The 24,202-nt window shown below is 39.9% G+C and overlaps 1 protein-coding gene across 1 annotated transcript in view; it reads right to left on the reverse strand.

Moving 5' to 3' along the window:
* SPATA17 (spermatogenesis associated 17) overlaps window positions 1–24,202 on the reverse strand; it is a 253,310-nt gene that overhangs the window by 96,320 nt on the left and 132,788 nt on the right. Inside the window, exon 6 of the mRNA XM_069768487.1 lies at window positions 8,990–9,113. Within this exon, the coding sequence (XP_069624588.1) occupies window positions 8,990–9,113 (124 nt within the window). The remainder of the gene's footprint in view (window positions 1–8,989; window positions 9,114–24,202) is intronic.

The following is a 24,202-nucleotide window of genomic DNA, read 5'->3' on the forward strand; positions in this document are numbered from 1 at the left end:
TAGATAGATAGATAATAGATAATAGATAGATAGATAATAGATAATAGATAGATAGATAGATAATAGATAGATAGATAATAGATAGATAGATAGATGATAGATAGATAGATAGATAATAGATAGATAGATAATAGATAGATAGATAATAGATAGATAGATAGATAATAGATAGATAGATAATAGATAGATAGATAGATAATAGATAGATAATAGATAGATAGATAGATAGATAGATAGATAATAGATAGATAGATAGATAGATAAATAGATAGATAATAGATAGAGATAGATAGATAGATAATAGATAGATAGATAATAGATAGATAGATAATAGATAGATAGATAGATAATAGATAGATAGATAATAGATAGATAGATAATAGATAGATAGATAGATAGATAGATAGATAATAGATAGATAGATAGATAGATAATAGATAATAGATAGATAATAGATAGATAGATAGATAGATAATAGATAGATAGATAGATAATAGATAATAGATAGATAGATAATAGATAGATAGATAATAGATAATAGATAGATAATAGATAGATAATAGATAGATAGATAATAGATAGATAGATAGATAATAGATAGATAGATAATAGATAGATAGATAATAGATAGATAGATAGATAATAGATAGATAGATAGATAATAGATAGATAATAGATAGATAGATAATAGATAGATAGATAATAGATAGATAGATAGATAATAGATAGATGATAGATAGATAGATAATAGATAGATAATAGATAGATAATAGATAGATAGATAATAGATAGATAGATAGATAGATAATAGATAGATGGATAGATAGATAGATAGATAGATAGATAGATAGATAGATAGATAGATAGATAGATAGATAGATGATAGATGTACTCTCCTTCTTTATTCACTTTGTGTGCAGTTTAACGATTCCAGGTAGTTTCACCTGATTCATCAGATATATCTTTTTAAAAAGTTGCTTCTGCTTCACTTCAGTCCACTCCTCCCCCACCCTATATATATTTGAGTCACCAATATTTTAGTGAGTGCAGCTCTGGAGTATAATACAGAGTGTAGCCAAATATCAGTACAGGATCAGTAATGTAATGCATGTACATAGTGACTGCACCAGCAGAATAGTGAGTGCAGCTCTGGAGTATAATACAGGATGTAACTCAGGATCAGTAATGTATGTACACAGTGACTGCACCAGCAGAATATTGAGTGCAGCTCTGGGGTATAATACAGGATGTAACTCAGGATCAGTAATGTAATGTATGTACACAGTGACTGCACCAGCAGAATAGTGAGTGCAGCTCTGGAGTATAATATATAATAAAGAGAAAAAAACGGCACAAAGCCGTAGCCAGCTCACCAACCAGACCATAGATGATTGAGCACGGAGATGCGTCCAGACCGAGACGCCAAGCAGCAGCAATATACGAAAACGTGGAAACTCCAGCTCAAAAAATGGTGAAAATCTTTATTAGTCCATCTTCATTTAAAAGGATATCCTTACAGGTTACTAAGGACACCGGTGGTTACATGAATGTAGGCAACGCGTTTCGATCACGCAGGATCTTATTCATGCCCATGTAACTCAGGATCAGTAATGTATGTACACAGTGACTGCACCAGCAGAATAGTGAGTGCAGCTCTGGGGTATAATACAGGATGTAACTCAGTATAAGTGACCATCTCCTCCGGGACTGTCTTCTGTAATTTCTGCTCCTGTCTAGAGATAGTTTAGTTCGGCTAACGTCCCGATATTCACCAAACCCCACTGAATTCAATTAGTGGCAAAACCAAAACGCACAGAAAACACCTTCAGGGGTCACAAAAGCTGTCAAAACAGTTCAAATTAGGGGCAGACACCAGGAAACGTGGCATCAATTGACCCAGAGTACAAATAGTATAATTGCGCAGCATGCATGCATAGGACAGGGCTATAATTTCTAGCTGAAACATTGATCAATAACAGGTGGATGAGTGACAGGTGTAGTTGTGTTGCTCTGAGAGCCTTGCTAAATTCAGGCAACACACATGAAGGAGACCCAACGTGGAGTCCAATCATTTACAAAAATTAGGGGCAGACACAAAGAAAAATGGCATGAATTGACCCATGGTAGAAATTTGATAATGGCACAGCAGCAGTCAGCCATGGGCCATGCATGTGGAATCATGGACTGGCCCAGCATTTACAGCTTTGAATGTAAGTTTCAATTAAGATAAGGTGGGTAAGGTACCAGTGTAAGCCGGCTGTGCTGGAAGCCCTGATACCTCATGCAACAGCTCAACCTCCTTTCTTCGCAGCCACACTAAGGTGGCACAAATACCAGCTGTATAGAAATTTAAGGATAGTAAGTAACACAGGTAGTTGACTAAAAGTCTAGGCCAGGTGGTTTGGGAGCCGTACTGCTACAGGCAACACACATGAAGGATACCCAACTTGGAGTCCAAACATTTAGAAAAAATATTGCCACACACCACTAAAGTGGCATCAATTTCCCAAGAGTAGAAAAAGTATACTTGGGCTCTGACACCCCTTCCACTACAGGCAACCCATTAGATGGAGACCCAACGTGGAGTCTCCACATTTCCCAAAAATGTTTTTAACATCAGCAGCAGTAGCAACAGCAGGCACGGAAGTCACAACAAAGGTCACAAACGGCAATAACGCGAGATTAATGCAGCACACTAAAAACTACACCATCGCCTAGTCTCCCCAATCTGTGACTTGGGTACAAAAAAGTCCTTGGAGATCTATGAGTTGAACATCTTGATGAATGCTAGGTGGTCTACACTTTGAGGGAACAGCCGGATGCATTTATCCGACACCACCAGCAGAACTGAAGACACGTTCTAAGAGAACACTGGTTGTCGGGCATGACAAAACCTCCAAGGAATGATGGGCGAGCTCTAGCCACTCTTTCATTTTTGAAGACCAAAATGCAAAATGGTCCAAACCCCCATCTCCCCCAATGGCATTGATATTGAGTTCTAGATACTCCTGCACCATCCTCTCCAGTCGTTCACAACGTGTCAGACTTGTACTCTGTTCTGCTGTTGCGCGGGCTGGTCTAACAAATGTGTGAAACGACTCACTTCTGCCACTTACACTGCTGCTAATGTTTTTGACAACTGGACGTTCCAGGGGATGGAAGTCTATAACTGTGATGCACACTGTGCGCCTCACTGCTGTCTTGGGGAAACTACTCTTAAGATTGTCTACAAGCGTGTTTTGATACTCCAGCATGTACACGTCCCTTTCCAGGGTGGGAAGCATCTGGCAAAATTTACTCTTGTAACGTGAATCTAAGAGAGTGACAACCCAGTAGTCAGCGCTATTTATAAACCTAAGAATACAGGCATCATGTTGCAGATAGTGCAGCAAAAAGGCGCTCATGTGTCAGGCGCTTCCATTAGGTCCAAGTCCATGGTCTGTTGGTGGCGAGGTAACACTCAAGCTTCCTTCCTCACTCCCTATCCGCCAACCAAGGAGAACAGAGAGAGGATCAATATCCTCTTCATCTCCTGGCTGTTGCGTGCCCATCATCTCTTCCTCCATTTCTTCATTGGCTCCTGCACTTTCACTAACAGTTTGTCTGGTACCATGAGCTCCCCACACGATCGCTGCAATCAACCCTTTCATAGCACACGTCTGGGAGAAGACAGTCTGGAACTTAGAGATATTGTTATCCCTTTCACATCCTCCTCTGCTTCCACCTCCTCCCGCAGACTAAGTGTGATCCAGCATGTAGATGACCGGAAAAGTGATCCCGATGACGGCATCGTCAGCGCTTACCATCTTAGTAGCCATTTCGAAACTGTGCGGAAGAGTGCAGAGGTCCTTCATCTGTGCCCACTCCGCAAACGTGATTTGAACCATGTCGGTACTGCATTGGCCCAGACAAGAACATACTGCACCAGGGCTCGTCACTGTTGCCACAGTCGTTGCAACATGTGCAGAGTAGAATTCCACCATGTAGGCACATCGCATATCAAACGGCTAAATATCTGACTACTTGCAGTACCAGGAGGACAAAATGGCACAAAAATAACATGCAGCATTAGTGCAAACTCGATCATTTACTGAACTTTGGCCGAATTTTACCGATTTGTGTGAAAAAATGATTGGGAATCCAAATGTGCAACGTTCGTGCCAAATTTGAAATCGGAGAACGTTTTCCAAACAAGATAGCTCAACTCTCCTGTCACCAGGTACCGCCGTATTCATTCTGCTAGCAGTCATGGTGATGCGGTAGACGTCGGGCCCAGAAACCCTGGGTTATACAGACTCCATCCTGCAAATGAGATTATTACAGCTAGGACTTGTAGTGTTGTCCAATCTAGGAGTATGGGTGCATGTTGTTATGATCTGGTGGCCTTGGAGCAGCATGAGACGTACTCTGGAGAAGGTGGCACCTGTACTGACCGCAAACCCTGAACTAGCAGCGCAACTAGAAGCAGCCGTGGGGGGTACCTAACGCTCCCTAGACCCCTCGACACAGCCTAAGAATTAACTACCCCTAAAGACAGAAACAGGAAACCTATCTTGCCTCAGAGAAAATCCCCAAAGGATAGAGAGCCTCCCACAAACATTGACTGTGAGAGGAGAGGGAAATAACATACGCAGACATGAAATCAGGATTTGGCATAGGAGGCCATACTAGCTAAAAAGAAAGGATAGAACAGAGTACTATGCGGTCAGTATAAAAACACTAGAAAATATCCACCGCAGAAAATACAAAACACCACATCTGACTAAAGACATGGAGGGTATATCTGCATCTCCAGAGACACAGCTAGGCTGCAAAAAATCCTTTACAACAAAGCTGGACAAGACAAAACATGAAAAATGCACAGAACTATAAGGTCCACAGCAGGTGGACAGCAAAAACAAAGCCAGGACTTATCTTTGAAGAAAAGCACAGTGAACAGGAGAGACCAGAAGGGATGTGAATCCTCCATAAACAATGGACAACTGGCACTGACTAAAGGATCAAGCAAGGCTATATAGCCCAGCCCAAATTGCAAAAAATAGATACACCTGATAAATGCTGTGATCCAACTACCGCAGCACTACCACTCATAACCACCGGAGGGAGCCCAAGAGCAGAATTCACAACACATGTGCTGCTAGCAGCTAGAGTATTAAAGGGACTCTATCAGCACAGAATGATTGTTCAAACCTAGTACAGGCGCTCAGTGCTCCATGGTGTGGCCAATGACACCTTCCCATACACCTTCCCACCTGCTTGTTTTCCATCAGTCCCCACCCCCACCCTTCTTTGATTGATAGTTCTGGATTCAAAGAGCCAGAGAAGGGAAAAGAAAGATGGAAACCAAGCAGGTAGAAGGATGTATATAGAATGTTTGGCTCCACCATGAAGCACCGAGCGCTTGTCCTGTACTTGGCTTGAACAGTCTTTGCTGACAGAGTCCCATTAAGCTCCCTGCTATGGCCAATAGGACAGCACCACACCCTACTAATATGCCCAGCTTACTGCTGGGTGCTGCTAAATACAGTATCATTTGCCGGCTCTAGAGATCAGTATAGATCAGCTCCTGTTGGTTTTGTGCTTTTTCCAATTCACGACCTTGGCTTGTTACCGGAGTACTCTCCTGTCTTTTGATTTTGTGCCTTTCGGCTCCTGCCAGCCTCCACCAGCAGCTGACTTCGTAACTCCAACCCCAGGGACCCTTATGTTACTCCAGATCCCTGTACAATAGTTAAAGCATGAAGACAAGAGCAACCTGTGGGATCTAGTAAAAGGTGTGGCTAGCGCTAAGCTTATCTGTGGCAGCCATTTTTAGAGCCACGTTATAGTCCGTACAAGTTAAGCAGCATAGTGCATTTACAGCCCTTAGTAACTACTTATGTAATGCATTGCTGGGACACCGGATACCGCGAGCGCTATACGGTACGCTCCGCTAACACTTCAGACGCTCATCATCTTTTCGCAACAGTTTTCATCAATGTCACATTTATTTTAGGCATCAAGTACAAGCGAGTCAGTGGGGCAGAAGTGAAGCGTGGGAGGATGGCATCTGGCCCGCAGGCTGTCCTCATTTACCTAAACAATAGAACTTGTTAATTGGTTTGGTGGTGAAATGTCTTGGGATGTATAAAGCTGCGGCACAATGTCAGGTATATCACTCTCATTAAGTGCGTATTGACAGCCGCACATTAGCATAATGAATTGTGTACACACCTTCACCAAACATATGCCGCGAAACACGTAAAGTACAGAAGTCCTCTGAATCCTGCAGATGTAGCAGAGCTAAAATAGTCCTGTATAAAAACGCCAGTAATGCAAAAGGACAAACGGCTCTGCTACATCGGAGACACTCGGCGCTCGTGTACCTCAACAGCTCAGCCGTGAGTGTGATGCATTTCCACATTCAGCTCTGCTACATTTACAAGCTCTTGCAAGTTTAGCTCTGCAACATCTGACATAGTGAGTTCTGCAAACAGCCGACGAGTTCAGTGTTGACATATCTGCTACGTGAGATCGGTGCAACTCTGGTACATTAGGCAAAGTCAGCTCTGCAGTGGGAGACAAGTTTAGCTCTGCTACATCTAACAAGCATGCAGTGATACATCGGACACGTTCAACTTTGCTGCTCTAGACAAACTCATCTCTACAACACCCGACGTGTTCATCTGACTCTGCTGCAGTGAATCTGAATTTGTTGCTCTGGACAAACTCAGCTCTGCTCATCGTTTCTTGCCATTTATTTGTATGGCAATCTTAGCTATGCTACAACTGAAACCCATTACTGCTACATGGGACAATTTCAGCAATTCGACGTCTGACAAAGTCAGTCTGGCAATATTTGACAATCTCAGCTCTGACTAAATCAGACAAATTCCGAGTGCCTACACCTGACAAACTCACCTCTGTCACATCCCGCGAAACCAGCACTGCTGCACCTATCAAACTCATCCTAGCAACATATAACAAACCCAGCACTGCTACACCAGTCACACTCAGCCTTGCAGCATATAAATGACCAATCTCACCATGTCTATACCTGACAAACTCATTCCTCTTACACCTTGCAAACCCATAAAAAAACTGCAAGAAACAAAATGAGCAAAAACCCTGCTGTAACTAAATAAGTAAAAAGCAAAAGTGTATTTAAATAACAGAGTGTTCTTAGTAATATTGTTTTTGATTAAAAATAGCATAAAAGCCATCCCACTGTCGACAAGGTGACCCTGATCGGGACGGTCCTACGCTGTATAATATTAAAAACCTTACCAAGCTCAATTTTTGTGTGTTTTTTCTTTGTAGTTTTGCATTCTGTGAAAGCCGTGGTGTGGCCTCCCTTTCCTGAGCTGGAAATTACATTTAGGCCGGGGTCACACTTGCGAGTTAAATGCGAGAAACTTGCGAGAGTCTCTCGCATCAATACCCGGCACTGCCGCCGGCACTCAGATCGGAGCGTGCGGCTGCATGTATTTCTATGCAGCCATACACTCCGGTCCCGAGTGCCGGCGGCAGTGCCGGGTATTGATGCTTGAGTTTCTCGCTTTGAACTCGGAAGTGTGACCCCGGCCTTAAAAGCTTCCCTAGACTGGTGTCCACTGGTTGGCCAATGTGAACATGCGTTTATGTGCTGCATGTATACCAACTCAAACCAAGCTCAATTTTTGTGTTTTTTCTGTGTATGTTTGCATTCTGTGCAAGCCGGTGTGTGGCCTCCCTTTCCTGAGCTGGAAATTACATTTCCACAAGTTGGGACCCCATCCTTTTGTCTGCCCTTATTCACACACTGAGGTCAAGTTTGACACATGGTAAGGTTTTTAATATTAGACAGTGTAGAACCGTCCCGATCAGGGTCACCTTGTTGATGGTGGGATGGCTTTTATGCTATTTTAGATGAAAAACAGTATTAGTAAGAACCCTGTGTTATTTAAATGCACTTTTGCTTTTTACTTATTTAGTTACAGCAGGGTTTTTGCTCATTTTGTTTCTTTTGTAGGTTTGGTATGTTTTATGGCCAATGTGAACATGCGTTTATGTGCTGCATGTATACTAGCTCAAACCAAGCTCAATTTTTGTGTGTTTTATCCTGCAAACGCAGCACTGCTATGCATGCCAAACTTACTATTGCACAATATAACAAACCTAGTTCTGCTACATGAGACAGGCTCATTACTCTTACATCTTGCAAACTTAGCACTACTATGCCGACTAAATTCAGTATTGCGCCATATAACAAACCTAGCTGTGCTACATGAGAAAAAGTCAGCCTCTCCTACATCTGACAAACTTCTGCCACATCTTGCAATCTCAGCACTGCTGCACCTATCAAACTCAGTCTGGCAACATATAACAAACCCAGCACTGCTAGCCGGCCAAACTTACTATTGCACCATATAGCAAACCTAGCTCTGCAACATGAGACACTCAGCCCCTCCTACATCGGACAAACATCTGTCGCATCTTGCAAACCCATCGCTGCAGAACTTGCCAAGGTAAGTCTGGCAACATTTAATAAACACAGCTCTGCTACATGAGACAAACTCAGGGCTTCTACACCTGAGAAACTTGCCACTACTATACCTGACTAACTCACTTCTATCATATCTTGCAAATCCAGCACTGCTGCATTTGTCAAACTCAGTCTTGCAACATCTGATAAACCCGGTCGGCACTGCTACATGCGGCAAACTTAGCACTGCTAGACATGACAAACACAGCTCTGCTATATGGGTAGATTCCCATTAAACTACAGACATGAAAGGGAGGCCAGAACGACGAGCCTTTGCTGTCAGGCGGTCGGCTTTCCTCCGATGCTGTACGCAGGCGGCCGCGCTATCTGCCCGCACACCAAGAAACGGCTTAATTGAAGGAGAAGTTGTGTTATTGTGATATCTTCTCAAGGCGTCATGTCCCATCCAGCCGGCTGCTTTGTCTCTGTCAGTACGGGGGTCCCTGTATCCTTCCGAGCTGTCAGGGAATCGCAGCGTGCACTAACCTGCTCGGTACTGACGAGGTAATGCAGCTTTCTAGCCCGCTGTTCCTTCACACGCTCCGCACTCTCCGCAGATTTTTTCAGTTTTTCTCTATTTCTCATTTCGGAGTATTCCTCCAATTCTTTCCTGCAAGACATAAACGTAGGAAATAATGCAAATGAATAAATAAATAAAACAACCATAGAAAATAACATTAGATATACAGTATGTGCGAGACTGTGTATAATATAGAAAAACACACAACATTCTAAAATGAAACATAGTAACAATAACACAAATAGTACAAATGCAAATAACACACAATATAAGGCAATAATACATTGAAACAGCGACCACGAAAAGTGCAAAAAAGTGCTAAAGTGGAAAAGTGCAAAAAAAAAGTGCTAAAGTGGAAAAGTGCAGGAAAAGTGCTAAAGTGGAAAAGTGCAAAAAAAGTGCTAAAGTGGAAAAGTGCAAAAAAAAAGTGCTAAAGTGGAAAAGTGCAAAAAAAGTGCTAAAGTGGAAAAGTGCAAAAAAAAGTGCTTAAGTGGAAAAGTGCAAAAAAGTGCTCAAGTGGAGAAGTGCAAAAAAGTGTTCAAGTGGAAAAGTGCTAAAGTGGAAAAGTGCAAAAAAGTGCTCAAGTGGAAAAATGTTAAAAAAAGTGCTAACGTGGAAAAGTGCAAAAAAGTGCTAAAGAGGAAAAGTGCAAAAAAGTGCTAAAGTGGAAAAATTCAAAAAAGTGCTAAAGTGAAAAAAGGTAAAAAAATTGCTAACGTGGAAAAGTGCAAAAATGCTAAAGTGGAAAAGTGCAAAACAAGTGCTAAAGTGGAAAAGTGCAAAAAAGTCAAGTAGGGAAGTGCAAAAAAGTGCTTAAGTGGAAAAGTGCAAAAAAGTGCTCAAGTGGAAAAGTGCTAAAGTGGAAAAGTGCTAAAGTGGAAAAGTGCTAAAGTGGAAAAATGCAAAAAAGTGCTAAAGTGGAAAAATGTAAAAAGTGCTAAAGTGGAAAAGTGCAAAAAAAGTTCTAAAGTGGAAAAGTGCAAAAAAAGTGCTAAAGTGGAAAAATGCAAAAAAGTGCTCGAGTAGGGAAGTGCAAAAAAGTGCTAAAGTGGAAAAATGCAAAAAAGTGCTCAAGTAGGGAAGTGCAAAAAAGTGCTAAAGTGGAAAAGTGCAAAAAAAGTGCTAAAGTAGGGAAGTGCAAAAAAGTGCTAAAGTGGAAAAGTGCTAAAATGGAAAAGTGGAAAAAAGTGCTAAAGTGGAAAAGTGCAAAAAAAGTGCTCAAGTAGGGAAGTGCAAAAAAGTGCTAAAGTGGAAAAGTGCTAAAGTGGAAAAGTGCAAAAAAGTGCTAAAGTGGAAAAGTGGAAAAAAGTGCTAAAGTGGAAAAATGTAAAAAGTGCTAAAGTGGAAAAGTGCAAAAAAAAAGTGCTAAAGTGGAAAAGTGCTAAAGTGGAAAAGTGCAAAGAAAGTGCTAAAGTGGAAAAATGCAAAAAAAAGTGCTAAAGTGGAAAAATGTAAAAAGTGCTAAAGTGGAAAAGTGCAAAAATGCTAAAGTGGAAAAGTGCAAAACAAGTGCTAAAGTGGAAAAGTGCAAAAAAGTGCTCAAGTGGAAAAGTGCTAAAGTGGAAAAGTGCTAAAGTGGAAAAATGCAAAAAAAAGTGCTAAAGTGAAAAAGTGCAAAAAAAGTGCTAAAGTGGAAAAGTGCAAAAAAAGTGCTAAAGTGGAAAAATGCAAAAAAGTGCTCAAGTAGGGAAGTGCAAAAAAGTGCTAAAGTGGAAAATTGCAAAAAAAAGTGCTCAAGTGGAAAAGTGCTAAAGTGGAAAAGTGCAAAAAAGTGCTAAAGTGGAAAAGTGCAAAAAAAGTGCTCAAGTAGGGAAGTGCAAAAAAGTGCTAAAGTGGAAAAGTGCTAAAGTGGAAAAGTGCAAAAAAGTGCTAAAGTGGAAAAGTGCAAAAAAGTGCTAAAGTGGAAAAATGTAAAAAGTGCTAAAGTGGAAAAGTGCAAAAAAAGTGCTAAAGTGGAAAAGTGCTAAAGTGGAAAAGTGCAAAAAAGTGCTAAAGTGGAAAAATGCAAAAAAAGTGCTAAAGTGGAAAAGTGCAAAAAAGTGCTAAAGTGGAAAAGTGGAAAAAAGGGCTAAAGTGGAAAAGTGGAAAAAAGGGCTAAAGTGGAAAAGTGCAAAATAGTGCTAAAGTGGAAAAGTGCAAAAAAAAGGTGCTAAAGTGGAAAAATGTAAAAAAGCGCTATAGTGCAAAAAGTGCAATTGTACTGAGTTTCTGGTGAATAAAAGTAACTAATTAAACATGCACTATAGACAAATCACACATATAATTTGCACCCAAAACACACAGCAGAAACTTACACAAAAAGCAGCAAAAGTTGCAGCTTCTTTAACTATCAAGAAAGTAGATTTTGCCTGTAGAAAAAAAAATGCGGCAGAAAAGCAACATCTCAACACATATTACAGTATTTGCAATAAAAATCAGTGCACCAAAAATATGTCTCTTAGCTGGAAAAATGTGTGTAAAATGCACATTTTTTTACGCTTCTTTTTTTTTCTTTTTTAAAGTTGCAAAAAAACTGAAAGAATTAACTTTCTATATAAAACTGCTTCATATCTGCAAGGAAATAATAAGCAGCGTGTGCATGAGATTTCAGAAATCTCATTCATTTTGCAGAACTTTTGGTGCAGAAATTTCAGCTGTAAATACTTACGGTGTGTACATACCCTTACATGTTCTCCCTATTTGGGATAATATTTTGGGGATTTGTATATAATACACATTTAAATATTGAAAAGGAAGTATTATGCCTTTTTTCATTCATAAATCAGATAATAAAAAGAGTATTAATAACTTTTTGGGGGCTGGCTAAAAATAATTTTTACAATTGGACTTCTCTGTCAGGTTTGCCTCCTGTAGTTTTTCCATTGCGTTGTCTATTGTTGACTGCAGAATGGGTTAACTGGGAATGCCTCAGTGAGTTGTTCTGGGGGACTTTCTACCTCTTTCATCTGCATTTTTCTGAGGCTCCTCTGTGCTTAAGTTCAGCTCAACCTAATGCTCCAGCTTGGATGAGCTCGGCGGGGCTATTTGCACACCTAGGCTTTTTGCAGAGTTTTCGAAGCAACAACTGACAATGTGCACACGACATCTTTAAACTCATGTGAATGCAACAAGCTTTTCAAGAAGACGGCTCTTCGGGAAACTATAGTTTTTTTTTTCCCTTTTCCGATGTTTATTTTTTAGCCACAGTTTTTTGGGAAGGCTTTTGTGACTTTTTTTTTTAGCAAAAACTGAGCAGGACTTCTAAGTTTTTGAGCAGTTTTGCATTTTTTTTTAGCAGAATTTGGAAAGTTTCCTCTTACGTTAACTCCTCGAAAAATCTCAAATTGAATAATAATTTAAAATGGCCCTAAAGCCTCCCCGACATGTTTCACCAGAGACCTGGCTTCATCAGGGGATAGAGGCATTTAGTAAACAGTAATCCTGCCCCATTGTGAAGCGTTCCGTCGTATGACGCCCCACAGAGCCCTAGGGTTCCACACTATGAGGCCGTAGGGAACTCCGTGTGCCACCATGCCGTCTCCTGAATAAATATAACACAAGAATAACAACGTACTAATAACAATAACACAACGTTGAGGAAACTTCTTTGCAGCGAGAAGAAAGTCGGTGAAGTTTCCCAGACAACACAGAATTTGCTACGGGGCAGAATGGGCAGAGGAGCTCGGGTCAATTAACATCCCTCAGATTTGTTCCTCGGAAACAGCTCGTCTAATTAACCTTTGCTTGAAACACTGGAACCTCGCCCATTGATGCGTATAGATTTAATTAAGTGTTAATACCCGATGGCCGGGTCTTTACCATGAGTTACGGACTGCGGGTGTACAGTAGTTACTCGCCCTAAGCCAAGATGAGATTTCACGGAATGATTTGCCCTTCAGAGAGATTAGTTGTACAACGCTTTCTAAAGAGTGTGTTTAATGCTGTAACCTTCTACGGGAACCGGCAGCGAAATTTATATCACAGAGATCAGCATCTGTTGGATCCAAACAAGTGGCAAGTGAAGTCTCTTCTGTGGAGCTACGAGAGGTACAAAGGAAACTTTTGGGGAATTTGGTGCGATACCAAACGATCTGCGGTATTTAGGATCGATCACTTTGTGGTCCGTGGGAATCTGACCTGTTGCGGCACACTCACAATCATTCGCTGCATGGGGGACTGACGTAGAGATCCATTCACTACCGTAGGGGCAAGTGGTCAAGAGACACAATGTGTCGCTAAAATCTGATGATGTGACGGGAGGCTGTCCTGACTCATCTCTGATGAGAGAAGATCAGGGGGAAAAAAGATCAGGCATGTCGTATTTCAACTTCTATTGTATTGAAATATTATATATCTCTTTATTTGTGATGAGCGAACGTGCTGGGATAAGAGTATGGCCGGACGCTGCGGATGAAAACCAGAGATCTTCGTCGGCCACACGTGTCCAAGTTTCATCTGATGTGTAGACCAAACTCATCTCGGAAAGAGATAGGTGGCACTATAGAGTTCAAGTCCTCTTTTTCTCTGAAGAGGCAATTTGCATATTGATAATTGCCAATCATTTCCATCTGTTGTCTATTCCATTTACACATGCATGTAAAGAAGCTGCGGAGACACCATCACGTGTTTCTCGACGCAAGCAGTGAATAGCCAGGCCTTTCCCCGGGAAGGAACAACCACGGGAAGGGCAGCATCCTATGAAGGAAAGCCACCTATGCCAAGCATGGTATCCATCCACAGACAGCTGTTTCGGGGTTTTTGCCCCTCATCAGTGTGGAGTAGGAATCTGCTTCCTAAGTGGACAGTTTGATTTCCCAGAGCATTGCACGGCGAGTAAGCCTCCTTACCTGGACAAGCCAGAGATGGTATGGCTGTGCTTTCACACTCATGGTAGCATGAGACTGACTCTACAACCACACAAGTGGCTCAGGTAGTGCAGCTCATCCAGGATGGCACATTAATGCAAGCTGTGGCAAGAAGGTTTGCTGTGTCTCTCAGCGTAGTGTCCAGAGGCTGGAGATGCTACCAGGAAACATGCCAGTACACCAGGAGACATGGTGGGGGCCGTGGGAGGGCAACAACTGAGCAGCAGGACCACTACCTCAGCCCTTGTGCAAGGAGGAACAGGAGGAGCACTGCCAGAGCCCTGCAAAATGACCTCCAGCAGGCCACAAATGTGCATGTGTCTGCACAATCGGTTAGAAACCAACTCCATGAGGATGGTCTGAGTGCCCGACGTCCACAGATGGGGGTTGTGTTCACAGCCCAACAGCGTGAGAGGACGCTTATCATTTGACACAGAAAACCAGGATTGGCAAATTCGCCACTGGCGCCCTGTGCTCTTCACAGACGAAAGCAGGTTCACACTGAGCACATGTGACAGACGTGACAGAGTCTGGAGATGCTGTGGAGAGCGATCTGGGTTCCTCCTAATGCAGGACAACGCCAGACCTCATGTGGTTGGAGTGTGTCAGCAGTTCCTGCAAGATGAAGGCATTGAAGCTATGGACTGGCCTGCCCGTTCCCCAGACCTGAATCCGATTGAACACATCATGTCTCGCACCATCCACCACAGACTTTCCAAGAGTTGACAGATGCTTTAGTCTAGGTCTGGGAGGAAATCCCTCAGGAGACCATCCGCCGCCTCATCAGGCATTGTAGGGAGATTACACAGGCACGTGGAGGCCACACACAATACTGAGCATCATTTCCTTGTCTTGAGGCATTTCCACTGAAGTTGGATCAGCCTGTAACTTCATTTTCCACTTTGATTTTGAGTATCATTCCAACTCCAGACCTCCGTGGGATATTAGCTGTGATTTACGTTGATCATTTTCAGGTTTTATTGTTCTCAACACATTCCATTATGTAAGGAATAAAGATGTACAACTGGAATATTGCATTCAGTGATATCTAGGATGTGGAATTGTAGTGTTACCTGTATTTTTTTGAGCAGTGTATATACATATATATATATATATATATATATATATATATATATACACACACACACACACACACACGCACCTATACCTATACTATGTGTAGACATTTATTCTATCTATTCTATTTTTAACCTGTCAGTCTGATTTTACTGTACACCACACTGAATTATCGGCTTTTCTATAGGACACCGGTGCGTATTTCTCGCAAATAACACTGATGGTCCGTGTGGTGTGCGAGTTTTTCTAGCACCCATAGCCTTGAATTGGCGTATTTTGGGCGCAATACGGTGAAAATCCGAGAAAACAACGGATGATAGGAGCTGCCCCATAGATTAACATTGGTCCGAGTGCTATGATATTTTTTATCGCTTACCACTCGTCCGTATTTCTCTCTAGTGTGACTCCGGCCGGCCTAAATGTGATCCTACCATTAGAAGAGTGAAAATCGGAAGGTTTCTGATTTTCTATTTATTTTTTTTTCTACATATATAGATTGTTATGGTAAATTAGAAATTAAAAATATCAAAAATAAAAAAATATATCAAGCATAAAAAAATACAATGGATCATTTTCTGATGACACATTCCCTTGGAATGAAATGCAACGCTGTGCAATCTTTGCAGACTCAGTGTTTCTAATTGTCACCTGATTAGGAAATATAATTCTGAATATTTTTTTTTAACTTGTATTGATAAAAGCTAGAAATAGATTTTCCAAAATACTGAGTGCACTCTGTGCCGCCTGTCCCGGGAGTGCATTGTAATTGTCCTATTAGATGACAGTGTATAAATATAATACAGAAGATGAGCGAACATCCCCTAATACTGCGTGTGGTGGAGTGGCGGTGACTGTACGGCTGGTGCGATGACCTCCCTGACCTGCGCTTCACCGCTATTATTAATCGCTAAATTAACAGGTAAAGCCAAACAAATTTATTTCCGCTGAAGGGATCTCTATCTGTGTCGGGAAATTTGTGCTGCACCAAACAAACCTCATTAGCTGTGTCCACTTTTTGACAAAGAACCAAGGGAATGGCGAGACTGATGACCTCCTCCTGTCCTTAGGTAAGGGATTTTAGAGGTCGGCATATACTGGATGAGGAAGAGAACTTTACTAATTAAAGGAGCCGCAAATACCAAATACAAAACGGGTGTAAAATGGAAGCTAAATATTGGACCGTACTACTGATCAATTTCCAAAAATTCAGTCAATACTCCAGACTACACGTAAACCAGACATTATCAGTAAGAATAAAGACAGGGTGAACAATAAGATTAAAAAGTATTATAGTAGTTATATTCTTGTACATAGGGACAGTATTATAGTAGTTATATTCTTGTACATAGGAGCAGTATTATAGTAGTTATATTCTTGTACATAGGGGCAGTATTATAGTAGTTATATTCTTGTACATAGGGGCAGTATTATAGTAGTTATATTCTTGTACATAGGGGCAGTATTATAGTAGTTATATTCTTGTACATAGGGGCAGTATTATAGTAGTTATATTCTTGTACATACAGTTAGGGCCAGAAATATTTGGACAGTGACACAAGTTTTGTTATTTTAGCTGTTTACAAAAACATGTTCAGAAATACAATTATATATATAATATGGGCTGAAAGTGCACACTCCCAGCTGCAATATGATAGTTTCCACATCCAAATCGGAGAAAGGGTTTAGGAATCATAGCTCTGTAATGCATAGCGTCCTCTTTTTCAAGGGACCAAAAGTAATTGGACAATGGACTCTAAGGGCTGCAATTAACTCTGAAGGCGTCTCCCTCGTTAACCTGTAATCAATGAAGTAGTTAAAAGGTCAGGGGTGGATTCCAGGTGTGTGGTTTTGCATTTGGAAGCTGTTGCTGTGAGCAGACAACATGCGGTCAAAGGAACTCTCAATTGAGGTGAAGCAGAACATCCTGAGGCTGAAAAAAAAGAAAAAATCCATCAGAGAGGTAGCAGACATGCTTGGAGTAGCAAAATCAACAGTTGGGTACATTCTGAGAAAAAAGGAATTGACTGGTGAGCTTGGGAACTCAAAAAGGCCTGGGCGTCCACGGATGACAACAGTGGTGGATGATCGCCGCATACTTAATTTGGTGAAGAAGAACCCGTTCACAACATCAACTGAAGTCCAGAACACTCTCAGTGAAGTAGGTGTATCTGTCTCTAAGTCAACAGTAAAGAGAAGACTCCATGACAGTAAATACAAAGGGTTCACATCTAGATGCAAACCATTCATCAATACCAAAAATAGACAGGCCAGAGTTAAATTTGCAGAAAAACACCTCAAGAAGCCAGCTCAGTTCTGGAAAAGTATTCTATGGACAGATGAGACAAAGATCAACCTGTACCAGAATGATGGGAAGAAAAAAGTTTGGAGAAGAAAGGGAACGGCACATGATCCAAGGCACACCACATCCTCTGTAAAACATGGTGGAGGCAACGTGATGGCATGGGCATGCATGGCTTTCAATGGCACTGGGTCACTTGTGTTTATTGATGACATAAGAGCAGACAAGAGTAGCCGGATGAATTCTGAAGTGTACCGGGATATACTTTCAGCCCAGATTCAGCCAAATGCTGCAAAGTTGATTGGACGGCGCTTCATAGTACAGATGGACAATGACCCCAAGCATACATCTAAAGCTACCCAGGAGTTCATGAGTGCCAAAAAGTGGAACATTCTGCAATGGCCAAGTCAATCTCCAGATCTAAACCCAATTGAGCATGCATTTCACTTGCTCAAATCCAGACTTAAGACGGAAAGACCCACAAACAAGCAAGACCTGAAGGCTGCGGCTGTAAAGGCTTGGCAAAGCATTAAGAAGGAGGAAACCCAGCGTTTGGTGATGTCCATGGGTTCCAGACTTAAGGCAGTGATTGCCTCCAAAGGATTTGCAACAAAATATTGAAAATAAAAATATTTTTTTTGGGTTATGTTTATTTGTCCAATTACTTTTGACCTCCTAAAATGTGGAGTGTTTGTAAAGAAATGTGTACAATTCCTACATTTTCTATCAGATATTTTTGTTCAACCCTTCAAATTAAACGTTACAATCTGCACTTGAATTCTGTTGTAGAGGTTTCATTTCAAATCCAATGTGGTGGCATGCAGAGCCCAACTCGCGAAAATTGTGTCACTGTCCAAATATTTCTGGCCCTAACTGTAGGAGCAGTATTATAGTAGTTATATTCTTGTACATAGGAGCAGTATTATAGCAGTTATATTCTTGTACATAGGGGCAGTATTATAGTAGTTATATTCTTGTACATAGGGGCAGTATTATAGTAGTTATATTCTTGTACATAGGAGCAGTATTATAGTAGTTATATTCTTGTACATAGGAGCAGTATTATAGTAGTTGTATTCTTGTACATAGGAGCAGTATTATAGTAGTTATATTCTTGTACATAGGAGCAGTATTATAGCAGTTATATTCTTGTACATAGGGGCAGTATTATAGTAGTTATATTCTTGTACATAGGAGCAGTATTACAGTAGTTATATTCTTGTACATAGGAGCAGTATTATAGTAGTTATATTCTTGTATATAGGAGCAGTATTATAGTAGTTATATTCTTGTACATAGGAGCAGTATTATAGTAGTTATATTCTTGTATATAGGAGCAGTATTATAGTAGTTATATTCTTGTACATAGGAGCAGTATTATAGTAGTTATATTCTTGTACATACTGGGCAGTATTATAGTAGTTATATTCTTGTACATAGGAGCAGTATTATAGTAGTTATATTCTTGTACATAGGAGCAGTATTATAGTAGTTGTATTCTTGTACATAGGGGCAGTATTATAGTAGTTATATTCTTGCACATTGGGGCAGTATTATAGTAGTTATATTCTTGTATATAGGGGGCAGTATTATAGTAGTTGTATTCTTGTACATAGGGGCAGTATTATAGCAGTTATATTCTTGTACATAGGGGCAGTATTATAGTAGTTATATTCTTGTACATAGGAGCAGTATTATAGTAGTTGTATTCTTGTACATAGGGGCAGTATTATAGCAGTTATATTCTTGTGCATAAGGGCAGTTTTATAGTAGTTATATTCTTGTACATAGGGGCAGTATTATAGTAGTTATATTCTTGCACATTGGGGCAGTATTATAGTAGTTATATTCTTGTATATAGGGGGCAGTATTATAGTAGTTATATTCTTGTACATAGGGGCAGTATTATAGTAGTTATATTCTTGTATATAGGGGGCAGTATTATAGTAGTTATATTCTTGTATATAGGAGCAGTATTATAGTAGTTATATTCTTGTATATAGGAGCAGTATTATAGTAGTTATATTCTTGTACATAGGAGCAGTATTATAGTAGTTATATTCTTGTATATAGGAGCAGTATTATAGTAGTTATATTCTTGTACATAGGAGCAGTATTATAGTAGTTATATTCTTGTACATACTGGGCAGTATTATAGTAGTTATATTCTTGTACATAGGAGCAGTATTATAGTAGTTATATTCTTGTACATAGGAGCAGTATTATAGTAGTTATATTCTTGTACATAGGGGCAGTATTATAGTAGTTATATTCTTGTACATAGGAGCAGTATTATAGTAGTTGTATTCTTGTACATAGGGGCAGTATTATAGCAGTTATATTCTTGTGCATAAGGGCAGTTTTATAGTAGTTATATTCTTGTACATAGGGGCAGTATTATAGTAGTTATATTCTTGCACATTGGGGCAGTATTATAGTAGTTATATTCTTGTATATAGGGGGCAGTATTATAGTAGTTATATTCTTGTACATAGGGGCAGTATTATAGTAGTTATATTCTTGTATATAGGGGGCAGTATTATAGTAGTTATATTCTTGTACATAGGGGCAGTATTATAGTAGTTATATTCTTGTATATAGGGGGCAGTATTATAGTAGTTATATTCTTGCACATTGGGGCAGTATTATAGTAGTTATATTCTTGTATATAGGGGGCAGTATTATAGTAGTTATATTCTTGCACATTGGGGCAGTATTATAGTAGTTATATTCTTGTACATAGGGAGCAGTATTATAGTAGTTATATTCTTGTACATACGGAGTAGTATTATAGTAGTTATATTCTTGTACATAGGAGCAGTATTATAGTAGTTATATTCTTGTACATACGGAGTAGTATTATAGTAGTTATATTCTTGTACATACGGAGTAGTATTATAGTAGTTATATTCTTGTACATAGGGGCAGTATTATAGTAGTTATATTCTTGTACATAGGAGCAGTTTTATAGTAGTTATATTCTTGCACATAGGAGCAGTATTATTGTAGTTATATTCTTGTACATAGGAGCAGTATTATAGTAGTTATATTCTTGCACATAGGAGCAGTATTATAGTAGTTATATTCTTGTACATAGGAGCAGTATTATAGTAGTTATATTCTTGCACATAGGAGCAGTATTATAGTAGCTATATTTTGGTACATAGGAGCAGTATTATAGTAGTTATATCTTTGTATATAAGGGCAGCATTATAGTAATTATATTCTCATACATAGGGGCAGTATTATAGTAGTTATATTCTGGTACATAGGGCAGTATTATAGTAGTTATATTCTTGTACATAGGGGCAGTATTATAGTAGTTATATTCTTGTACATAGGGGCAGTATTATAGTAGTTATATTCTTGTACATAGGGGCAGTATTATAGTAGTTATATTCTTGTACATAGGGGCAGTATTATAGTAGTTATATTCTTGTACATAGGAGCAGTATTATAGTAGTTATATTCTTGTACATAGGGGCAGTATTATAGCAGTTATATTCTTGTGCATAAGGGCAGTTTTATAGTAGTTATATTCTTGTACATAGGGGCAGTATTATAGTAGTTATATTCTTGCACATTGGGGAAGTATTATAGTTGTTATATTCTTGTATATAGGGGGCAGTATTATAGTAGTTATATTCTTGTATATAGGGGCAGTATTATAGTAGTTATATTCTTGCACATTGGGGCAGTATTATAGTAGTTATATTCTTGTATATAGGGGGCAGTATTATAGTAGTTATATTCTTGTACATAGGGAGCAGTATTATAGTAGTTATATTCTTGTACATACGGAGTAGTATTATAGTAGTTATATTCTTGTACATAGGAGCAGTATTATAGTAGTTATATTCTTGTACATACGGAGTAGTATTATAGTAGTTATATTCTTGTACATACGGAGTAGTATTATAGTAGTTATATTCTTGTACATAGGGGCAGTATTATAGTAGTTATATTCTTGTACATAGGAGCAGTTTTATAGTAGTTATATTCTTGTACATAGGGGCAGTATTATAGTAGTTATATTCTTATACATAGGAGCAGTATTATAGTAGTTATATTCTTGCACATAGGAGCAGTATTATTGTAGTTATATTCTTGTACATAGGAGCAGTATTATAGTAGTTATATTCTTGCACATAGGAGCAGTATTATAGTAGTTATATTCTTGTACATAGGAGCAGTATTATAGTAGTTATATTCTTGTACATACAGGCAGTATTATAGTAGCTATATTTTGGTACATAGGAGCAGTATTATAGTAGTTATATCTTTGTATATAAGGGCAGCATTATAGTAATTATATTCTCATACATAGGGGCAGTATTATAGTAGTTATATTCTGGTACATAGGGCAGTATTATAGTAGTTATATCTTTGTATATAAGGGCAGTATTATAGTAGTTATATTCTCATACATAGGGGCAGTATTATTGTAGACTACATAAGCAGTTATTAGCCTAAATTATCAACCTACATTCTAACAGCGATGTTAACAGCAATCTTTAGTAATAAATGGAATCTGCTATACTGGTAGAACATGAATACACCATGCTTCTTCCTTTCAGTGTCAATAGGAACATGGACATGGTTGGGAATGTAATGACACTTCACTATGGGACCCTTGCTCATCTGACAGCATGGAGGTCATTATTTAGATTAATTGCTGGGGGATCTAGGCCATGATCTACAGATGGGGCAGAGGTCATTGCTGTCCAACCTCTCTGAAGACGTGGTCCATATAAATCTATCATATCCTCGTGCTGCTCATCAAAATGTATTAATTGTACATCACGGCTGTGAGCTCGGAGCGTGGAGACGTCATCAACCCTTCAGAAGCCTCATTGTTCCTCTGCATGTTTCCTCTAAGTGAAACTGGTGTAGATCTACATAGTAGCCTTTAAGGGCCTGAATTTCCCTTTAATTGAGTCAGATCAAGTTTTCATTTTTGTTTTCTGCGGGAAGAACTGTCTGCTATCCTCTGTTGTGTCACCTGGTGAAAAATGAACAGATTATATGTCGAAGTTCCAAATATCTTTCAGGTTACATCCACCTGGGATAGATATGTCGAAGGTAGTGATGAGCGAACGTGCTGGGATAAGGTGTCTTCCAATTGAATTTGCAGTTTCTGATGTTAATCATTTGATCATCATCATTTGATCATTGATCATCATCATTTGAACAGCCCTATTGAATAACAAGACGATCAGCATTTTTCACTAACAGAACTAGAATCGAAAATACATGTGAACGTAGCTTTACCTGTACAGCTGCAACCAAGATAACTTTAAAGGCTTATTCCCATCTCCAAGATCCCATCCCAATATGTAGAAGGTGTAATAATAATAATAATATTAGCAAATATCTCCAATTATAAATGTAGTATAGTTCTTCTGATTCGCTATGTCACTGTACCCCATGCGCAGGGCATTGCAGTAGCTTAGATATCCATGATCTGGGGCTGGGTGAGGGCTTATTTTTTGCGCGCTGAGCTGAGATTTTTACTGATAAGATTTAGCTGTAGATATGGCGTGTTGATCGCCTTTTTTTGCAATGTTTCGGTGACCCAAAAAAGTAATTCTGGCTGTCATGACGACCCATCGGCGCCCCGATGGGTGGGATCCATTACGCGATTCCTGTCTGTGAGTGTTAAATGCCTCTATCAGAGATTGACAGCGGCATTTAACTGGTTAACAACCAGGGTTTGATCTTGAATCCATCTGCAGGTGTTAGAGGCTCTTGATGGCTGATTAAATCAGCGTGTGAGCTCACAATCAAAGGCTGAGACACGGCCGATGACGTAAATATGGGTTAAATCATTACATCTAAAACAAAAAAACCCTATAGACACCTCCTTTTGGGCTACCAAAGTTCCCCTTCTCTGATCCACTTGCCGATACCTCTACAGCCACTCCTGAGGCGGCGACATGATGTGGCAGCACACCTGTAATTGGCAGGGCATCATAGAAATGTATTAGAATAAAAATGGGATAATAGGGTCCTCAGTGACCACCTTCATCAGTGTCTAAGAAACGGAAAGGTGATTCCTCAGTGACCACCTTCATCAGTGTCTAAGAAACGGAAAGGTGATTCCTCAGTGACCACCATCATCATTGTCTAAGAAACGGAAAGGTGATTCCTCAGTGACCACCATCATCAGTGTCTAAGAAACAGAAAGGTGATTCCTCAGTGACCACCATCATCAGTGTCTAAGAAACGGAAAGGTGATTCCTCAGTGACCACCATCATCAGTATCTAAGAAAAGGAAAAGTGATTCCTCAGTGACCACCATCATCAATATCTAAGAAACAGAAAGATGATTCCTCAGTGACCACCATCATCAGTGTCTAAGAAACGGAAAGGTGATTCCTCAGTAACCACCATCATCAATATCTAAGAAACGGAAAGGTGATTCCTCACTGGCCACCATCATCAGTGTCTAAGAAACGGAAAGGTGATTCCTCAGTGACCACCATCACCAGTGACTAAGAAACGGAAAGGTGATTCCTCAGTGACCACCTTCATCAGTGTCTAAGAAACAGAAAGGTGATTCCTCAGTAACCACCATCATCAATATCTAAGAAACAGAAAGGTGATTCCTCAGTGACCACCATCATCAGTGTCTAAGAAACGGAAAGGTGATTCCTCAGTGACCACCATCATCAATATCTAAGAAACAGAAAGGTGATTCCTCAGTGACCACCATCATCAGTGTCTAAGAAACGGAAAGGTGATTCCTCAGTAACCACTATCATCAGTGTCTAAGAAACGGAAAGGTGATTCCTCACTGGCCACCATCATCAGTGTCTAAGAAACGGAAAGGTGATTCCTCAGTGACCACCATCATCAGTGTCTAAGAAAAGGAAAAGTGATTCCTCAGTGATCACCATCATCAATATCTAAGAAACAGAAAGGTGATTCCTCAGTGACCACCATCATCAGTGTCTAAG

The sequence above is a fragment of the Ranitomeya imitator genome, chromosome 5 (assembly GCF_032444005.1).
Source record: "Ranitomeya imitator isolate aRanImi1 chromosome 5, aRanImi1.pri, whole genome shotgun sequence".
NCBI classification, from domain to species: Eukaryota; Metazoa; Chordata; class Amphibia; order Anura; family Dendrobatidae; genus Ranitomeya; species Ranitomeya imitator.